The sequence below is a fragment of the Colletotrichum costaricense genome (assembly GCF_030867565.1).
Source record: "Colletotrichum costaricense strain IMI 309622 chromosome Unknown Scaffold_30.1, whole genome shotgun sequence".
NCBI classification, from domain to species: Eukaryota; Fungi; Ascomycota; class Sordariomycetes; order Glomerellales; family Glomerellaceae; genus Colletotrichum; species Colletotrichum costaricense.
In genome coordinates, this window is record NW_026848259.1 from 264,794 (window position 1) to 287,213 (window position 22,420).

General features: G+C 34.8%; 3 protein-coding genes across 3 annotated transcripts; 1 reads left to right on the forward strand and 2 right to left on the reverse strand.

The window, feature by feature from the left end:
• Positions 1-5,473: 5,473 nt before the first annotated feature.
• On the reverse strand, positions 5,474-6,214 carry CCOS01_16432 (uncharacterized protein; the record flags this gene model as incomplete). Its single annotated transcript, XM_060464568.1, has 2 exons — positions 5,474-5,639; positions 6,165-6,214. The coding sequence occupies 2 exons, from the start codon at positions 6,212-6,214 to the stop codon at positions 5,474-5,476; spliced, it is 216 nt and encodes a 71-aa protein (XP_060304884.1).
• A 227-nt stretch (positions 6,215-6,441) lies between these two features.
• On the reverse strand, positions 6,442-7,843 carry CCOS01_16433 (VID27 cytoplasmic protein; the record flags this gene model as incomplete). The annotated part of the gene is made up of 5 exons (XM_060464569.1): positions 6,442-6,879; positions 6,946-7,146; positions 7,214-7,440; positions 7,551-7,643; positions 7,774-7,843. The coding sequence occupies 5 exons, from the start codon at positions 7,841-7,843 to the stop codon at positions 6,442-6,444; spliced, it is 1,029 nt and encodes a 342-aa protein (XP_060304885.1).
• CCOS01_16434 (uncharacterized protein) lies at positions 6,448-6,732 on the forward strand (the record flags this gene model as incomplete). The annotated part of the gene is made up of 1 exon (XM_060464570.1): positions 6,448-6,732. The coding sequence occupies one exon, from the start codon at positions 6,448-6,450 to the stop codon at positions 6,730-6,732; it is 285 nt and encodes a 94-aa protein (XP_060304886.1).
• Positions 7,844-22,420: the final 14,577 nt, after the last annotated feature.

Here is a 22,420-nt window from a genome sequence, read left to right on the forward strand (position 1 = left end):
AGATGCAACAACGATAGCGTTGCAGGTGGCCATGGCGAGAGAGTTATAATTGGGGCTAGTATCGACATAGGCGCCGGAAAGCTTGCTGCTGTCCTCCGAAACAATCCCATCATTATCATCGTCATCATTGTCGAGGAGGACATTGTTAATATTGCTGGAATTCAGACGCAGACAAAGGTGAAGGCGTCTGGAGAGTGGGGCTGTCATGAGAAAATGGGAGGCTGCTGACCTACCTGCAGATCAAGTCTGTCATCGTGATGATGATGTATGTTGGTCCATGAGGGATATATTTGAACGGGAGGAGATGTGACAGGCAACGCCTGAACTTGGGAACGACAACCACGCAAGAAGGGGAACGCGCTATTGGGCGCCCGGTGAGGCAGCCTCTTGGGACGAGGGAGAATGGTATTAATCTTTGACACCTGTTGTCAATAAGAAACATGTGTGTACAAATGCACATTGAAGGGCGTCACTGAAGGAAACATGAAGTGCAAAGTGCAAAAGGGCAGATGGGCCCATTGAGCAGGGAGCATCCAAATCGGATGTCAACTGTCAGATGTCAGAGGTACCTACTCTATGTGTTGGTATCTATATCAGCACGGCAGCCGCTTGATTGGCATGAAGGGTTAACAAAGTGGTGTTTCTTGCTGTGTATGGGGGTGGGAGGAGGAAGAAATAGGCAAAGCCCACGATTCGTCTTGACGTGGTCCTGCAGGAGTATCCAGTATGTAAGGGGAAGGGACGTTTGTGTGGCCCACCTCAGACCGCCTTCCAGGTCCACGTTTTCTTCCGACTGCCCAGAATCCAACACCATGGTGTCTCCGGTATTACCTCGGTGACTTCCACTAGATTCTGAGAGGCGTCGCACGGCGCCAACCATGAAACTGCCCCAGTTGGTACATTTTCCAATGGGTTCCTACCAGGTGCCAGGGCACACTCCACCTCGGGCAGGGTAAGGTAGTCGACCAGCCCCCGAACCTTGTTCGATTAGCGCGTACCTTATCCCAACCTCGCAAGAGTCAGGCGCGATTAGAGTGCCCATGAGAAGGTGCTCCCGAGGTTCTGCCCGGGTCCAAGGCGGCAGCCTCAGGACCACACATCACGCGCCAAACTTGACGTGGCCCATTCTGACGGCCTGGATTGACTCCTAGCGCCACTGCAGTATCGCATCTCCGTTATCTATGTACCTACCCAAGATAGACGCACGCCAAATGTGCGCACTTGGCATGCATTGATCCAAGAGAAACCGAGCAGGACCATATGAGGCGACGTCAGATGGCAAGTCGGGCATCGACATTGGCATCAGTGACGTTGGCAGCCTTGGCGGGGTTTTCCCTTGGCCTTCTCGGCTCGGTCGAGGAACGTTCTGGGCGAAAAATGTCTGGCTGGCTACGCGTTGGCTTCTCTCCAGCAGCTTACCTGTCGACCATACACTGCACTAGGTCAGTCAAGGTATTCGAAAAAGCGATGTTGATGGCGATGATGGACTGTTAAATTGCCCTGGTATGAAGGCAGGATGAAGACAGGGCCCGGGCGGCTTGGGCCATGACCGAGAGCCGATGCATTTCTGGTATCGAATAACGTACAGCCGAGATACTGTAAGTTCCTGTTTAGGTGTACCTAAGACACCAGGCTCTTCTACAGACTTGCTTCTTCTAGTTTGACTCGAGTTATTTGCCGACTTCAAATTGCGAGATAGGGCCTCTCTGACCAAACCCATCCTTCGCACATTGAACTCAGATACTGACCAGAGGCAAACAGGGATCGCCCACTCTTCCCGACATACGATAAATCACATCAATTTTCAGAATTTGTCATCTACACAAGTCGTCGCGACTCACCCTCCCAAAGCTAGGCTCCCGTACACAGTCCTCCAAGCAATTGATCCCGGATTGCCCCCATTCCCATCGGAGGTGGCGAGGCCTCCATCTCTTCCTCGGAGATGCGCCCGATTCCTTGGTTGCCGCCCAGGCTAATGCCCTGTTCAACAATTGTAGCACTTCCACGCACTGCTGTCCCAATTACCCGGTCTACTTCGACGCCATCCCGCCTCGCCTCGCATTTCATGACATTGTCAGACTGTATCACTAGTGCCAGAATTCGACGATTTCTCGCTGTACCCAGACAGCAACCGAACTACAAGATCATTCCTCGCATTGGGCTCCTTGCCGATTCGTGTGCAGTGTATGCCGTGCTCTCAAAACCCGATGAGTCACCTCAAGTTCACAAGGTTGGCCGCCACGCTTGGCATCAGCTCGCTTTTCTATACAAACGACCGACCGACTAGGTAGCCAAAGCATCCACCAACGCTTCAGGGCGAGAACCAGGCCCAACTCAGCAGTCACGGCAGCCGGACCATTGAATGCTGAGGCGTCGGTGGCATATTGATAAACGTCTACGATGCCGAGTTCTCTGGCCTAATAGCTGCGGTGTCCTTGTCATAGCCCACAACCTTCAGTAGCCCAGACTTCCCTCCACTGCCATTCCTTTTTGCCTTCCTTCCCCTTTCTGATTAGTGCCATCATCGTCTTCCGCGTCCTCATCGTCCGTCCCATCGTCGTCGCTATCCTCTTGGTCATTATCATCATCGTCATCCTCATCCTTGTTCCCGCTGCTAACCTTCTTTCTATTTGACAAAGAACATTTCGACACAGTCTTGTCGTACGCTGTGCCAGAACTGACATCACTCCATGCCCGCATCAAGCTCCACGTCGTGTACAGAACCTCATCAACATTGATCTTCCACACCCATGCCCCCCGAACTTCCGGTACCAAAGCCTCCGAAGCATTGTCCACTCGCAGCCTCATGATTCGATCAAACTCCGCAATCCAACGCTTCGTATTCGGACAAATACGGCACATGTCACGCTTGAGCTCATCAATGACCCTCACTTGCGGGAGGAGATCGAGCGTGACCTATTCCATACTTGTCCAAATGTTAGGAGCCGCCACCGGCCGAGAAGTAATTGCCTGCAAGGCCCGTTGGGCGGTCACGACGTTCTGATCTGTACGATGCGGGGCGTTCGATTGAGGCCAGATTGATTGAGAGCTTAAGAGAAGGACTGAGCGGTTAAGCGACTCCTCCTGTAAGTAGGCGTACGACACAGAGGAAGCTCACAGAGGCCAAATGCTGTTTGAGTCAAAGAGATGGACTACCGAAATTTGCCCCTGCTTCGACGTGTACTCCCTGCACTGTACGCACATTTAAGCTGCTTCTTTTTGCTTCAATATACCCTTGTCATCCTGAAGACTCCACACAGATGTTCATAGCGTGCTGTTTGATCCTGTCGTCCCACATTGCAGTAAGTTGGTGGTAGACCTCGTCGTTTGAGATGAGAATGCTAGGCACAGCATGCCTTTGCATGAAGTTCCACGCAGCACTCAAGGTACCTCTAACAGCCTCCTCATCATCCTCTGTGACGTAGAAGATGGCGACATGAGGCTGCGCTGCTTTTCTACAGCGCAGTCGACACCACTATTACGTGCTGGGATGGAACCGTCGCGCTGTGCTGCTCGTAGGCCGAAGATAGAGGAGAAAAGAAGATGTGTTGTAAATGAGGCTCGGAATATTGCAACCAGGGGTGCTATGCCTTGGGAATGCCACCCCTGATACTTGATTTGTCGCCTTGATGGAGGCATGACGAGTGAGCATTGCAGGCTCCAAACGAGCCGTGTATTGTTCGTTCCGAGTGTTGCTATGGGTTAACCACAACATCCGTGCTACGTCTGCCTTTGAGTCAGGAGATCATTCGTATGAAGGCAGTCCAAAGATGGGAAGTACCAGATACGGGCGTCGCGCATGTTGACATACCGTACGATGATTCCAGAAGACATCGAGCAACCTAAGCAGCGGGCCGCAAGACCAGAGAACAAGCATACGAGATGGATATAGTTATCCCAGTTGTTGGGGTAGTCGTTGTTCAGCACGTGAGTAATGTTGCGAACATCTTGAGTGACGGGTTAGTAGATGATTGCGGAATGGTGGTGATGAAATTACCTTTCGTGGGCTGGTTAGCTGAACTGATCCATCGAGATATAAGATGAAGAGGAGGGGATCACCTTCAGGCTCAGACAGGTACCGCGATAACTCGTTGGAATCGCTTCCACCCATGGAATAAGTGACCTCACGAACGTGTGAGCGAAGCTTGGAGACTGCAGCACTCATTACACCGAGAAGTTCAAGGGTCATGAGCCATGTTATTGGCAGAAGCGGCGGTCTCATCTCCCTCCCGGAGCTTCATCATGTCAAACGTCATTTGCCGGAGAATGAGCTCTCCCCAGCTCAAGGCGTCGAAGTCCAGCCACGACGGAGAGATTGATTGGTTCTGTGTAGTGATGTAAAAGAGAGATTCCAGCCGTAAGTTGAATGGTCACTCGGGATCGAATTGGACCTCCAATCCGACACTCTGAGATGGAAGGACATGACCGAGACTCCTTCCCTTCTGGCTTGTCGGATGATGTCATAGGCCACAGCTGGCGGCTCTCGGAGGCAAGCTCTGATGCGTTGTCTCATTGGAAGGTGCCCAGCGGGGGAGTACGTGCCCGGATGATCACAGGTGGAAGGAAGTACCTAGCCTGATCGAGGGTGGGCAACTGAAAGCGCAGTCGGAAGCGCAGTTAAGAGTAGACAGTCGCCCAGAGGGTGCCCGGTGCCAGTTTAAGTGGGTACATTTTATGCGGGCCTACCGTAGGTTCCTTCCATTGAGCTTGCTCGCTTCCAACGGCAATTACCCACTGCCGATGGAGCTGCACTTTCCAATTGCCATTTAGTTTCTACCTAGGAGAAACTGCCTGGGTATCAAGTAGGTACGGCGCCTGCCCACTACGGTGTTTACTTGCCCTGCTCGTTGCGGCGTGCTTTCCATGTGTAATCACCTCATGAGTTGAAGCCACCCTAAGGCTATCTACCTTACTTGCCGTCTAAGGTATTGTACTGAGATAAGGACCACCTAGGGGGCGGTGTGCACATGTCCAGTGAGATTCAATCGGACAAAGGACAGAAGTGAGTCTTGCTCTCAAAACCTGAGTGACACGGCCATTCGTCATCCACGTGATGGCGACCCCTAACCATTTCCACCCGCTTCCCTGGCCTTCTTTCTCTCCCCTAGAGACACCCCGTCCGGAACTGTTGCAGCTCCTGCTGCGAGAAATGGGTCGGATCAACAGTTCCGCTCTTGGTGCTAGATCTGCTGCAGACAAGTACACGAGAACGGAAGCAATTACGGAACTAACGGCTGTCTTTTGCAGGACAGGCGGGTAAGCTGGTAGATGGACTGTACGGGAGCATCTTCACAACATCGTTCATCGGGAGTGATGCGAGCACGCCGGTAGGGATAGACTGAGATGGTGCCACCTTCTTATATGAGTCCTGGCATTTCTGGTTCTGATCGCTGTTGCTACCTTCTTTGGTATCCTTCTGGTTCTGCTCAGTGAGAACTGCAACGCATTGCTCACTCGCAAGCTCCTGCTCCTCCTACTGCTCCTGCAATTGCCGCTTCTGCCGCTCCTGCCGCTCCTGCCCCTTCTGCCTCTCCTGCCCCTTCTGCCTCTCCTGCTTCATCTGATCCTGCTCTTGTCGTCGACGTTGACGACCAGGACATTCGGCGCTGAGAGCTGCGAGGCGATTCGGCCTTCCCATGCTGTGCGGGCGAGGTCATGGCGCCATGCGCCGATATTAGTGTTGGTATACACATCCAAGATTGTTACGAAGGGCAATAACATGGCGGTTTATTGCTGCGTATGGAAGCGGAAGGAGGAAGAAGTGGGCGAAGGATTCCTCCAAAGATGGTAAGTCAGTGGAAGGGCCGTTTGCATGGCCCAGAATGCCTCCTAGATCCACCTATTCTGCCGACTGCCTAGAATTCAACAGTTGGCTTGGAAGCTGTCTGGATTGATGGTCTGTTGGGGGCGGAAGTCGGAGTAGAGGGCGGGCAAATGGGCTCTGCGCAGGCAAGGGCGTTAGTATACAATTGAGCTCAAAGCTTGGAAGACGAGGTAATGAGTGGAGGGGGGGGGGGGGGGGGGGTGGGGGGGGGGGGAGGGGGGGGGGGGGGGGGGGAAGGGGGGGGGGGGGGGGGGGGGGGGTAAAAAAAAGGGGAAGGGGGGGGGGGGGGGGGGGGGGGGGGGGGGGGGGGGGGGGGAGAGAAAGAGAGTGAGGCACGGACTTGCGGAAGTTTTGGTCGTGTTCGACGAGGAAGTCGGCGAGCTCTCCCATCTTTGCCGGGTGACGTCGGGTGTTGACATACACCCGACGTCAACAAGGCCGGATCTTTCGGGTGGTGCGAGGCTCAATGATTGTAGTACTGAACTGCGTATGTGTGCCCGAGAAGGACGTTGTGAGCAGAGCTCATGTTTCCTCTGCCGGGTGTAGGTGTGCGAGAAAGTGAAGGACAGAGCAACCAGACTGTCGATCAGAAGGAGAAGCAGAAAGAGGAAGAGACTCTACATATGGTCGATACCAAGAACGAGGGCAGCAAGCTTGCTGGCCCTGCGGGCAAAATTGGCCGCGACTCCACCGCACAACAGCAGCAGCAGCACGAGAAGCCTCGTCGCGTCATCAAGCCTTGTACTCAGCACGCGAGCTCCCTCGAGACCGCGGACGATGATGAGTATGACGATTGCTGGGACCCCTACTTTGGTTACAATGGCCCGACCACATCCCAAATCACCTCTTCTGCCGTCAATATTCCAACACCGGAGTCTTTTGAGTGCTCCCACAATCGGTTCGGTTGAATGTGCGTTTCGCGTTTCGTACTGCTTCTGCTGCTGCTCCTGCTTCTGCTGCTTGCCACACTTCGTCTCAACTTCTTTTGCCGCCTGCTGGCCGTCATCGCGTTTTCCACTGGCGGCGGTCTTTGCAGACTCTTTCGCAACATATCCCTGAGCATGGTAGGCTTTTGGTCAGTATGTTAATTGCTCTGATTGAAGTGCAACAGGGAAGCTCACATGAGTAGCTTTCTCCCACGGAAAGCTCGACCCGTCATTATTCGACCTGCCAGGTGGCCATTTATACTCTCTCTCAGCCTCGTATACTTCTCGCTTGGGTCTGTGGCCCAGCGCCATAGAATTGGCTCGTAGTTTGAGCTCGTTGGCAAGTGTTTGCAGTTCGATTTGGATGGATCCGTCTCTGCCTATGACGTGTAGAGGCTAGTACGCACACAGAGAATAGTCAGTCAGCGTGTCCTTGTAGCGATTTCTAGGACGTCAGACTTACATGTGCAACACTGACAATAGCCTTCGTCTTCAAAGGTTGAGAAATCGCGATACTAAAGACCTCAACGAGCTTGAAGTCGACACCGAACGAGGCTTGTCGGAATCGGTCGTAGTACTCCCACTTTCCAACCTCGGTGACGGTGGCAGTGACAGCGGCAGCTTGCTGGATGAAGGAGCCGGAGGGATGGTCGTAGAAGTGAAGCTCACGGCTCTCGATACTTATGCTACCTATAGCTCTCGGTTACATGAGTATCGAGAGCCCCTGGGGCCTCCGCTGACTTTGGGACCCCAGTGCGCTGTACAAAAGCAGCACAGCGATTGAACGCCCCGTATCTTACAGAATACAGCAGTGTATGTGCTTGGAGCAATTGCGATGCTCAGCAGGGCAAAGCCTTTCGGCCGGTACGAGGTCAGCGTTGCGATGTATGTGCCTGGATTGAAGCGATGGTGACGCTCAGCAGGGCAAACACCTTCGGTCAGTACGAAGTCGAACAATCGTATTCGCCTCCGAATATGGTATGGAAGGAAGTTGGTGGGCGGAGCCCAGGATTCTTTCCTTACTGCAAGTACGTGGAAGGATGTCGACCTTACGGAAGGCACAAACGGCCATGCCGTTGCCGAAGAGATCCATTCCAGAGACAATCATCGCCAAAGACAAGTCAAGCCCACTGAAGACGCTCCTCGAGGGATATGACTCTTGCCGGAACTCAGAGCTCGAACCCGCAATTTATATCGACGGTAGAAAGGAAGGTGCTCGGGCGGTTGCAAATGGCCGTTTCTCCCACTCGCGAGCGAGCCAGCGATTTAACAACTTGGAGCAGAAGCCGACAATTGCTACTTTAGCAGCCTCGCCATGAATTGAGAGCAGACCAAACCACGGTCGATTGGTACCACAAGGTATATGCTCTACTCCGACCAGTTTTACGCTGAATACTAACACAACGACCAGAAACTATTCGTCAAAGACATCGGCTTGCTACACGGAACCTACCATCACTCTCTAGGTCTGCCTCTGCATACGAAAGAGCTTACAACGGGCGATATTCTCAAGTTTGGCATCGACATTCAGCCAATCACCGACCTCTCTCCGCCTTATACTATCCATGTGCACTAGATCCACCGGGGGGAATCGTGGACTCGCCCTGTTGACATGTATACCAACACATGGATTGTCAGAGCCCTTCCGGGTGGAGGTTAGTTGGGGATATTGAAGGTTCTAAGCAACAGAGAAGTAGCTTGGATGCATCAGTTATACATTGCAGGGTGTACACCTCTAGGAGGGGGCAGATTCCAGTAATACATCCTTTTGACCCAAACAGCAGTTGACCTTTGTGATCTTCTTCTCTGTGTCTTTCACCTATTGACATGGATACAGCGACCGTCTGAATAATTCAGGAGCCTTTAACTTGGCCCATGGCTCACGATCCAGCTTTCGCTGTAGAGATGAGTGCCTTGAGGAACATGTCAGTCGAACAGAAGCGGACGATAAGAAAAGGGCTGGAGATGAGGGGCAACAAACAAGCGCACACGGCGGCTTGTGATTCAGGGGAGCATTTCGTATTTTCATGTTCTGTCACGATATCTCAAAGATGGTCTAACCCACCACTTCCGGCTAAGCTCTTGCTGGCTGTTGGAATTTTGGGCCAAGATTTTCTTGGAGCTTCGCTCAAGTCTCTGTCTAGATTTTCGTCTTCGGTACACATACAGAAATGCATCAACCTTGGCCAACGGCATGACTTGGGACCCCGTTTACCCAGCGCTCGTGAGCGTCGAGAGAGTGCACAACATCAATACTGAGTCGACCGTGGCACGTGGCTTTCCTCAGCCTCTCGAACCCCGAGATTCAACATCCTTCTCCCAACTTTTGTCTCCACAATTAAATTTCCTCTTAACTATAATTCTTGCCTTGATAATCATCAATATTTCTGGCTCTCTGAGCAGTCGGCAGACAAGGTGGGCTTGGAAGGCGGTCAAGGCTACACAAGCGACCCTTCCACCTACCTACCTCCCTTAACGGAATCGAGGGCCCTGTCCAACTCATTCTCCTTCCGCTCGCATACGCGTCGAGTACGAAAACAAAAAAGGAACCAGAGGCCTTAGAGAGACTCGAAACACACGGCTCCCTATTGGTCTCTGGTTCACAGCACTATAGGACAACGACAGTACTAAAAAGGCTTCGATGGGAAACGGAGGCTCCTAGCTGCAGTGCCAATAGAACTATTGTTACACTTCGTTCCAACCGTGTGTTTGTCCTGCTGACGTGCACACCAACAGCAATCTTTATCATCATCTTGACTGACCTCCTTCCGAAGCAGCCCACCGGGATTCGAAAGCCCGTCGTATAATCAGGCAGCTGCACAAATAAGAAGACCCCCGAGCGTACTCACATTTGTAAGTAATGCTGTCTTTGCTTTGAACCGAAGTGTTTGACAGTCTATCCATTACACAGCCTCCGGTTCCGTCGTACCAATCTACATCGCACACAAGCGACTCCTTACTACATGCGCGCTACGAACCCTTCGACCCTCTACGAAAACCTCTCCCACAAACACTACGCCTCGCCCGTAGCTGCCCCCTGCTCTTCCCGCAACACACATCTCGACGTCGAGGGCAATCTTGTCAACTATACCCTATCGGGACCTGCAAAATACCCCGATATCGCTGCTGTCTAGCGCTTATACCTAAACAAACAAATCAAATATAAGGTTTATATTTAATTATTTAGCTAATTTCTCGCGCCATATTTAATTATTTAACTTATTTAATAAATAAATAATTAATTTAATTAATTTCTTAATCGAGAATTAAATAAAACTATTATAAAAGTCCTTATAATATTAATTTATAAACTTTACTTTAATTAGCTCTTCTAATTATAAAATTAACCTCTTACTTTAATAATACTACTATAAAGCTAGTTCTTAAAATATTAAACTTTTTTTAATATAAAGAATCTTATTAATAATTATTATAAAATTAAAATTAACTTTATAAAGCTAAATATCCTCTCGCAATTTATTATTATTATAAGGATTATAAAAATATTAAGTATAGGCTTACTTAATATTAAATAGGTTAGCTAATAATTAATTTATTATTAAATTAGGTTAAGGACCGGTTAAAGAATAATTTATAAGTAATATTAATTAAGCTTAGGTATATAGTTAATTATTACCTTTATTATTTAAAATATTAACTATTATTAATATTATAAGTCTTTTATAATACTTTTTAAAATCGTAAAAATAATAAAAATAATTTATAATTATTATAATAAAAGAGGAGGACTTAAATAATAAAGAGGAAGAGGACTTATTATCTTATCTATATACTATTTTTATTAATAATTATAAAGTCCTTTTTTTATATCGAATAGTTAATAGCTTTACTTAGGTATATCCTATTTCTTTTTTAACTATTTTAATCCTTATTTAGAGTAAAAAATAATTATTATAGTATAGAGCAGAAAGTTACTTAACTTAATATAATACTTATTAAGGACTTACTAAGTATTAATAATTAATAATTAAAAATATCCTCGTAAGTTAAAATTATTATTAAAAAGTAGCTCTACTTACTCCCTAAGTATATACTTAAACTAAATATAATAAGAGATATTATTTAAAGTTAGAAGTTAAGAAAGAGGTTAAAATATAAATTAATAACGAGCTAATTATTAATAAGGTAGTATTACTTATATTAATTATAATTATAACGCTACGATTTAAAAAGCTATAAGATCTATTTCTTTTTTAAAAAGTTTATTATATAACTTTTTCTACTCCTTAAAATAGTTAATAAAGTACTTAAAACTTATTATTACTTCTTATAAACGGCTATAACTATCTCTTTTACCTTAACCCTAATATCTTATTATTTAAAAATAAAGTAGTTTAAGTACCGCCTTTAGCTTAGTTAATAACTACTAATCGTTATTATTAAAAACGTCTTTAATAAGGATCTATTACTTTAGATTTTTATAAGCTCGACTAATTATTAAAAAAGTATAAATCTACTTTCTTTTTTATAAAAAGCGCTATATTATAAAATATATCGAATTTTACTTTATATTATTATTAAATATTAATATAAGCTCTTATAACGACTCCTTAAAAAGAGTAAATATATTATTCTTATTAGTCTTATTACTAACCTCGAAAAAGGCCTTATATTATTAAAATAATAATTAAATAAATTTAATAACGTTCCGAAACTTATTAATAAAGCCCCTTATATATTAAAAGTTAAGATCTTTTTAAAATTACTTAGTATTAATTAATATATCTAATTCTTACTTAAATACCTCTTTATTATTACTAAATAAAAAGGCCTTACTAACGAGGTTAAAAATATAACTATAATACTTAATCCTCTAATTAAAAACATTTTCTTAAATATAAATATAAAATAATATAAAATATAAGTAACTAAAATAAGTATTATTATTTAAAGTATTATTATAAATAACTACTCCGACTTAATTACCTAATTCCTAATTATCTATTACTAATTTTATAATCTAAGTAATATTAGCCCTATTATAAGTACTATATTATTATTATAGAGTAATAAAATATTATATCTATTACTTAGTATAGTTTAAAAAGTAAGTAAAAATAGTAATAATAGTATTTCATATTAATAAGGTCTATAAATTAAATAATAAGTAGATTTTCGTTATTAACCTCTAGATCTCTACTCTAATTATATCTCTTTTCTTAATAAAAATCCTATTTAGCTCCTTTCTTATATTTTTATATAATAATAAGAGTTCGTTAGTAATATTATAATCTAATTAATAAAAGAGGGCCCAGAAGTAAGGATCTTAAAAAGTTATAAATAGGCTATTATTATTAATAATATACCTAATTACTAATTCCTTAATTTTTATTACCTAGCCTTTTGTAATAATACTAAAAATAAGTTTTTATTTTTTTAATATAAAGTTATATTTTACCCCCCGACGGAGTAATCTACCGGGGCCGTATTGTATATTACGTATTAGGGAAAACTGGGTATATTACGCTCTATACTTAATTATTAATTAAAACTCCTAACTTTCCCCTGTAATCCTCTAAGTTCTAGCTATTTAGAGGGCGAGCTATACTTATTTTAACGTATATAAGACCTCTTAGTACTAACTTACGTAAGTAGCTAGATCTTATATTATATACTTTTTTTTATTAAGGGTTAGGGAGCCCTTTATATATTCTTTTATATTTATAATATAGCCTATATTAAAGGGATTTCTAGTTCTATAAAATATAATTTTTAAGCTAATATTAATATACTAGATTTTAATATCCGTATTAATCTAGTTATTTATAGTATTCGTATTATTACTTAACTAAATTCCGTACTATTAAAAGGTATTTTATTAATTTTTAAGTATACTTACGTTAGTTATAATAGTTATAGTATTAAGTTAGCTAAAAAAGGCGCTTAGTTTAAAAGGGGTAAACTTATTAATAAGTATTTTTAGCTTATTAATTATTAATTATATACTAAAAATAGAGTAAGTTCTCGTCGAGGTAGTAGTTTATATATTAATAAGTTTATTTAGTAAATTTATTTAGTAAATTTGTTTAGTTTAAATAAAGAGTAGCTTTAGGTAATATTAAAAGCGATAAGGATAAAAAGAATCTTTACGAGCTCTAAAGAATAATAAATATTAGCTTATTTAGCCCTTTTTTTAAAAACCTTTACGTTATTATTAAAGTTTAGAACCTCTATAGTTAAGGGCTATTTTTAATTATTATAACTAACTATTATAGCTAATTATTATAACTAACTTTTATTATTAACTTTTCTAGCTAGTACTACTACGTAACGAAGAGGATAGCTTACTTATTCTAAATTATATAGTAGTTTTTATATTAAAATTACTATATTATATTAAGCGCGTACTTAGGGTATATTATATATATTATATAGTTAAAAAGTATATTATATTATATAATTTCTTTTAAAAGCGTAATCTTATTAAAGTCGATTTTTTACGCTTATAAAGCTAAAAAAAAACCACTATATAAAGTTATATTTTAAGAATTTTAATAAATATAATGACTTATTAAAGCTTAGATCTATTACTTAGTATTTTAACTTTAAATAAGTCGTTACTAAGCTTATAGCTACTATTTTAAAGTAAGTAATAATATCTATTTTATTATAATAATAACAAAACTAAAAAACTTTACCTCGACTATTTCTATTATAAATCTCTTAAGTAAAGACCCCCTCTAAGTAGATCTATAACTTCCTTAGCCTTATATTACGGCTAGCTAGTTATAGTAAGTATATTAATAGAAATTAAGGCTACGAGTACTAAATAAATAGTATCGTAGTTATAAATAGCTTCCCTAAAGCTATATTTATAAGTTATAAAATAAGTAAGGCTTTAATAATTAATTATAATCTTATTAAAAAAGGTTATTAATAAAAATAGTTAAAAGCGATTATAAAATTTAATATTAAGTTAATTATTAAAAAAGTTATAAAAAGTCTATCCTTAAGCCTAGCTTAAGTCTATATTATATATAAGTCTTATTTATAAATATATCCTTTATAATAATCTTATTTATTATTATCTAATTATTTACCGAACGGTTATCTATTTTATTTATTTATAATCGTTTATTTTACTTATTTATAAATATTTATTTTTTATTTTATTATATAATCGTAGTTATATAACTTATTTATAATTTTTTTATTTCGAAAGGAGTTATTTTAAGTCCGTATTTTTATATATATAATATAGTAACTACCGTAGGTCCTATAGGGCGAGGCCCTAGCCTTATTATACGTATTAAGTTATAATATTAGCTTCTCTTTTTAAAAATCTAGTCCTCTAGGCCTATAAATAAGTCGTTTATTCCTAAGTTAGGGAATCGTTAAATATTTTTTTAAAATATACTAATACGATATTAAGTCGAATTAAAAAATCGAAATTTTTAATAGCTACGTCTCGTTATAAATTATTATATATTATTCGTTTTTTTAATAAAAATATAAAAATAATATTTTATTTAAATTATTACTCGCGAGGGGTCCGTTACTTAGTTTTTTTTAATTCCGAGGTTTATAAAATATATTATTCCCCCTAACAAAGTAATCCGCCGGGGCCGTACTATATATTACGTATTAAAGAAAACTAAGTATATTACGCTCTATACTTAACTACTAATTAAAACAGTTAACTAACTTAACTATTATCTCCCTTTTATTAATTCCTAACTTTCTACTACCCGCCTATAGAGCGAGCTTTACCTACTCTAATACGTATAGGACTTCTTAATACTAGCCTATATAAATAGCTAAGCTTAGCATAATTTATTTTTTTATATAAGTATTATCGTTACCTAGGGGGTCCCGTAAGAGCTATTTAAAACGCTAGCTTATTACCCTAACCCTATATACTTCTAGCCTGTTTATTATAGCTATTATAACTAAGTTAGTATTAATATACTAGATCTTAATATCCGTACCGGCCTAGCTATTTACGGCGCTTATAATATTGCCTAGCTAAATTCCGCACTGCTAAAAAATACTTTACTACTTCTTAAATATATTTATATTAATTATAATAGCCATAGCGTCGAGCTAGTTAAAGAGGGCACCTAACCCGAGAGGGGTAAACTTATTAACGAGTATTTTTAAGTTCTTATTAAGGTAGTATTTTAACTAGCTAACCTCTTAATTAGTTATCTAACTAGCTATCTAAGTAGTAGTTTATATATTAATAAGTTTATTTAGTAAATTTATTTAATAAATTTATTTAGTAAATTTGTTTAGTTTAAATAAAGAGTAGCTTTGGGTAATATTAAAAGCAATAAGGATAGAAAAAATCTTTATAAGCTTTAGTACGAAGAGTAGTAAATATTAGCTTATTTAGCCCTTTTTCTAAAAACTTCTACGTCGCTATTAAAGTTTAGAACTTTTATAATTAAGGGCCGCTTCTAACTATTACGGCCGACTATTATGGCTAACTATTATAGCTAATTATTATAGCTAACTTCTATTATTAACCTTTTTAGCCGGCGCCGCTGCGTAAGTATATTACTTAGCTTATTATTAATAAGTAGTAGAGTAGCTTACCTATCCTAAATTAAATAGTAGTTTTTATATTAAAATTATTATATTACGTTAAGCATATATTTAGGATATATTGCGCGTATTATATAATTAAAAAGTATACTATATTATATAATTTCCTTTAAAAACGTAATCCTATTAAAGTTAATTTTTTGTGCTTATAAAGCCGGAAAAAAAACTACTACATAGAATATATTATTATTTAAGTATTTTATATAATATTTTTATTAATACTATTTATATTTATAAGTATTATATTTTTATTTATTAAATCTTAGTTAATTAAGTATAATTAGTTAGTTAGTAACGGAGTTTAATTATTTTAATTATAAAAAAAAAGTAAAAGAGTTACGGTTTTAAAAAAGAGCTACGGAGTTATAAAAAAAGGCTAAAGCGTATTAATAAGCTTAGGCTAAGTTAAATAAGTCGTTATCTAAGTTAGAACGTCTTTATTTTTAAAAGCGAATAATATTTAAAAAGAGTTAAATTATATTAAAAAAGTTTTTTAAAGATTCCGAAAATACTTCTTTAGTAACCCGTAAAGTATAAGCTAATAATATTTTTAGGATTATTAATTAAAATACTATAATAACTAGGAGTTTTAAATTTAATTTTAACTTTAATACTCTTTAAAAAGTTATTAAGAATTCTAGAAGTTCGTAATAAGTTTTTATATATTTTTTTTTATATTTATAGTTTTTTTATTTAATAAAGTATTCTTTTTTATTATTTTTTATTTTATAATTAATAATTTATTTAACTTTATATTCTAATTAGTTTAGTTTAATAATAATATAATTTTTTATATATAAATTTCTTAGTATAAGCTCGAGTAATAAGATATAAAAAACGGGGTAGTACTATATTATATTTAGTAATCTTAATTCGTAATTAATTAGTAAAACGTTTTTAATAATTTTAAAAAGTTTAAGTTTTTTATAATCTAATTTATTACTTAGTTATTTTGTTTTAATATTATAATAAAAGAAATAAGCACTATCCCCCTTTTTTAAAAATAGTCCTCTAATCTTTAATTTATTCGTATTTCTTTTTATATGCTATTATATAAATTTAAAGTTTATTAATACTTATTTATAGATTTTTTTAAGTTTGCTTACGTCTATTACGGCTTTTATAACTTATAATCCTTATTATACTTCTTTATATATTATTAGCTAAAATTCGTAATTAAAATAAAACGGAAATTCTCTCGTACTTTTACTAACTATACTATTATATATAAACTAAGCTATTAATAAAAGTACTACTTAATTATCCTAATTATAGTTTATATAATAATAAAAGTATATTTTAAAGATCTAATTAATTCTTTTTATCTATTTATCGGTTTATAAATAAAATAATATTAATAATTTATAATTTATACTAAGTTACGAAATTAGTAATTTCTAAAACTTCAAAATAAATAGCTTATCCCTATTAAAAATAATTTCTTTTAATAAACCGTAGTTTAAAAATATAACCTTAGTAAATACGTATATTAAGTTTTTTATTATACTAAATTCTTTATAAAAAATAAAGTATATAAACTTAGTAAGTTAGTTAATTATAACTAAGATATTATTATATTATATTTTAATAAATAGTTTTTTAGACTTTAATAATTTAATAATAAAGTCCTATATAATTAATTATTATATTTTTATAAGTAGTTATAATAATTATAACTTATTATAAGGTTTATATAAGCTATTCTTATTTTTTTTATAAGTCGCGTAGTCCTTAATTACTTTTATATAGTGGTTTTTTTTTCTGGCTTTATAAGTATAAAAGATCGACCTTAATAAGATTACGCTTTTAAGGGAAATTATACGATATAATATACTTTTTAACTATATAATATGCGTAATATATCCTAAGTACGCGCTTAATATAATATAGTAATTTTAATATAAAAACCGCTATTTAATTTGGGATAGGTAAGCTACTTTACTACTTACTAATGATAAGCTAAGTAATATACTTACGTAGCGGCGCTAGTTAGAAAGGTTAACGGTAGAGGTCGGTTATAATAGTTAGCTATAATAGTCGGCCGTAATAGTTGGCCGTAATAGTTAGAGGTAGCCTTTTTTAACCGTAGAGGTTTTAAACTTTAATAGCGACGTAAAGGTTTTTAGAAAAAGGGCTAAATAGGCTAATATTTACTACTCTTTAGAGCTCGTAAAGATTCTTTTTATCCTTATCGTTTTTAATATCGCCTAAAGCTGCTCTCTATTTAAACTAAATAAATTTACTAAATAAATTTACTAAATAAATTTACTAAATAAATTTACTAAACAAATTTACTAAATAAATCTACTAAATAAACCTATTAATATATAAACTACTACTTAGATAGTTAGTTAGATAACTAGTTAAGAAGTTAGCTAGTTAAAATACTACCTTAACGAGAACCTATTTTACTAAAGATACCCGTTAATAAGTCTACCCCTCTCGGGCTAAGCGCCCTCTTTAGCTAGCTTAACGCTATAGCTATTATAGCTAACGTAAGTATGCCTAAGAAGTAGCGAAGTACCTTCTAGTAGTGCGGAATTTGGCTAGGCGATATTATAGGTACTATAAATAGCCGGGCTAGTATAGATACTAGGATCTGGTATATTAACGCTAGCCTAGCTATAATAGCTATAATAAATAGGCCGGAGGTATATAGGGTTAGGGTAATAAGCTAGCGCCTTAAATAGCTCTTATGGGACCCCCCGGGTAATAATAATACTTATATAAAAAAATAGATTATACTGGACCTAGCTACCCACGCGGGCTAGTACTAAGAGGTCCTGTATGCGTTAGAGTGGGTAAAGCTTGCCCTATAGGCGGGTAGCGGAAAGTTAGGAGCTGTTAATAAAAAGGAGACAATAGTTAAGTCGGTTAACTACTATTTTGGTTAGTAATTAGGTATAGAGCGCATTATACCTAGTTTTCCCTAATACGTAATATATAGTACGGCCCCGGCGGATTACTCTGTTGGGGGGCTTAATTACTTTTATAATTTTAGTGTATATAGCGAATTTATTATAATATTAATAAATCTATTTTTATATTTTAATAATTCCTTAGTAACTATATACTAATATACTATAAATTTCTATAATAAGCTTAGGGGTTATTTTTTTAATTAAGCTAGTATTAATTTTTTTAGCTATTATAAAAAGCTTCGTAATTAGTATAAAACTACCATCCTTTTTTTACTTAAGAATAACTTATATTTTTTCGGGAATTACGACTTCGTAATTAAGCTTTTTATTAAGAGCATTTACCTTATTATTTTCTAAACCTTTTTAGTAAATAATTTAGAAATTATATTTAAATAGGAATTCGCTCTATTTAACTTATTATTTATTTAGATTTTTATTAGTTATAAAGTTTATAAGGTTTTTATAGTTTATATAAATTATAACTTCGTACTTAGTTTTAAATAACTATAGTTTTTATTTTTAAAATACTTTAATAATTACTATTAGTTCCTTATTATAGATTTACTAATTTAATTCTATTTTATAAAATATTTTAAAATAGAAATAATATAAATAAAGTTTCTTTTACTTATCTTATTATTTTAAAAACCGCTTTTATAATAAAATTTAAAGTATCGGTCTTAATTTTAAAAGGTTTTTAAGGGTCCGGGATTATAATAACTAGTTTAAAAACGACTATATTCTTAATTTTAATAAATACTTTTTTATACTTAGGGTCCTAAATAAATAAGGTATCCTTTTATATTAGGTTATTAAGAGGTCTAATTATATTAATATAGTTTTTAAAGAATTATTAATAAACGTTAACGAATCTTAAGAATCCTTATATATTCTTAACGTTCTATAGTATAAGCTAGTCCTTAACTATTTTTACTTTTAATATTTATATATAGATTTATTTTAATATAATAATATATTTTAAAAAATCTATTTTCTATATATAGAACTCGTATTTAGAGGGTTTAGCGTATAGTTTAATATTTAAAATTTCTCAAATACTATATAAATATACTTCTTATATATTTTAAGATTGGGGGAAAAAATAAGGATATTATTAATATAAATAATAATAAAAATATTAACGTACTCCCGGAGTACGTAATTAACTATTATTTAAAAAGTTATTAAAATATTAATAAGTCTAAAGGGTATAACGAGGTACTCGAAAAGTCCTTTACGAGTTTAAAATACTATTTTTTATTTATTTTCTTTTTTAATTCGAATCTAATTAAATACTTCTTTAAGATTTATAATAATAAACTAGTTAGCTCTATAAAATAAATTTTTAAATTTAGTAATAAGTAATAAGGGATAATAATTCTTTTTTATAATTTTATTAAGTCTTCTATAATTAATAATAGGTTTTAATTTTCTACCCTTTTTTAATATAAAAAATAAAAAGAATCCTATAAGAGAATTTAATAATTAAATATATCCCTTCTTAAGCTTTTTATTAATATATTTATTAAAGTACTCTTATTCTTTTTAGTTTATTAAGTATATTAAATAGAACCCGGGTTACGTTTTTTTTTTAAGTTCAATTTCTATATTTTAATTATTATATTTTAATAATCCTATTTTTTTAAGTTTTATAAATAGTTTTATATATATTTAATATTCTTTAAGTATAGTTTAAAGTTATTACGATCCTTAATTATTAATATTATATATAAACTTCTTAAAGCTTTTTACCGTTTTAATAAAAACTATATATTATATTTATTCTCGTTTTTTAAGAATTATTAAAAATCCGTTTAAACCCTTTTTTTTTTAGGTTATTTAGTAATTAGATTTTCCTAGAGGACCTAGTTAGTAATCTAATTTATCCGTAGGTTATACTTTCGTAATTACGAGATTCCTAAGATAATATCAATATCTCTAATTTTTATAATATTATATTATAATTATTCCTATTAGTTATTAATATATATTAAGAGGTATATAGTCTTTCGATTAATATATTTATAATTATAATTAACTTATTTTTTTTTTACTATTTATAGTTAATATAAATTATTTTTCTATACTTATAGTAAGTTAAGTTTATTTACTATTCTTAATAAAATATAAGTTTTTTATATACTACTATTAATAATAATATTTAGTCCTCGTCTATAAATATCGAAATTAACTCGTAAATATACGTTATTATATTATTAGGTTATATATAAAAACTTTTTTTTTATTTTTACTTTTTATTATTTTTTTATAATTAACTTTTTTAGTTTTTTAATATACGCTTTTTTTATTAAATATTTTACTTACGTAGTTTTTATTATTTTCTCTATACTTTAGTTTTTTTAATATAATAAATTTAATATTAGTCGTATTTATAGTCTTTTTATTTTATATATTCGCTATTAAAGTATTTTATAAAAAAGTTAAGATTTAGACCGAATATTACTTTATTACTATTATTAAAGCTTAATAATATCTAACTAAGTAATTAATTTTTTATATAAATATCCTTAATAAGTTTATTATTACGTTTTTATAAATAAAAACGGCTATTTTATTTATATACGAAGTACTAAAAGTACTTATTATCTAAGTACTCTATTTAAAATAGTTCTTTATAAAAAGGGTTCGTAAGGTTAAGTAGAAAATAGTTTTTATTTATATAGGGGGTTATCGTAACCTTTTTACGTTTTTTAGTTTTATAAAACTAAATAGTTTAGTTATTTATAAATAAATAAATATATTTATACTATAGTTTTTTATTATTTTTTTTAGAACTAGTATTATTAACGCTAAGTAGTATTTTATAATCGATCTCTATTTAAATATGTTATTAAGTAATATTACGAAGTTCGTCTAAATTATAGAGTAATTCTATTTTATTAAAATAAAAAGAGTTAGGTCCTATTTTAATATTTTCTTTTCTAAAATTAAAATTAATTTTTCTTTTTTTTATAATTCCGAAGTTAAGAGTCGGTTTCTTAATTACTTCGATTTTATTTTTATATAAGAAGTCTTTAAGCTATTTTTTAATTTTATAAATAAATTTTCTATTACTATTTACTTTTTATATTATATAAATAAACTTAATTAGGATTTTATTTAAATCGAGTCTTTTTTTAAACTTAATAAATTATTTTTAATTTATATAGTTTTGTTATACTATATAAACGAGGCTACTTATAATTTCTTTAGTATTAGGTCCTCTTTTTTTAAGTTTAAAAAGTTATTCTTTTATATTAACTAAGAGTTTTTATTTAATTCGACCTTCGAAAAAGTAAAGTATATCTCTTATAACGGGGTTTATTTTAACCTTCTCTTTTATATTTTTATAAATCTAAGAGAGCATAATAATATATTTAATATTATTTTTTTTTAAAAATATAGGGTTAATAAGCGGGTATCCTTTCTTTTTTTATTACTATAACTAAGGTTTTAATTAGAAATAGAGTAATATTATATCCTAATTATTTATTATTTTTAAGTTATTTTAAATACTATTCTATTTATTCTTTACTATTTTAATAAGTAAAGTAATTATTATTATAATAAGCTATTTATAAAAGTTACTTATAGAGGACTTCTTTACTTATAATATTAGCTCGCTTTTTAAAATAAGTTAGTATTAAATATACTTAAATTATTAGTAATCTTTAGCTATATATCTAGTCTTATCGTAATTATAATATTTAAAATCTTTTTTTTATTACGGCTCTTTACGTTTAGTAATACTAAGGTCTATAGGTCCTTTATATTATTTATAAAATATACTTTATTACTATTAGTTTTTTAAGTTATTTTAGTAGCTACTTAGTAATTTACTATAGTTTTAGTATTTTTTATTAGAATTAGTTTAAGGGCGTTATACTTCTCCTTTTTCTTTATATTATTCGTATAATCGAATATTAATCTTAATAATAAGCTCGATATATTATAAAAATTCCGTTAGTATTTCTATTTTACTAAGTTCGTCCTTAACTTTATTTTTTAATCCTTAATAAAATAAATAAATACGGGTTTTTTTAGTAAAATCGAGTTATATTATAAGTTTTTTAAACTTAATAACGTAGTATAAAGCGGACTTAGTTTATTAAAAGTTAACTAAGTCTCTTTTAATTTATTATTTTTTATTAGGGTCCTAAAATAGGGATTTAAGAGTATTT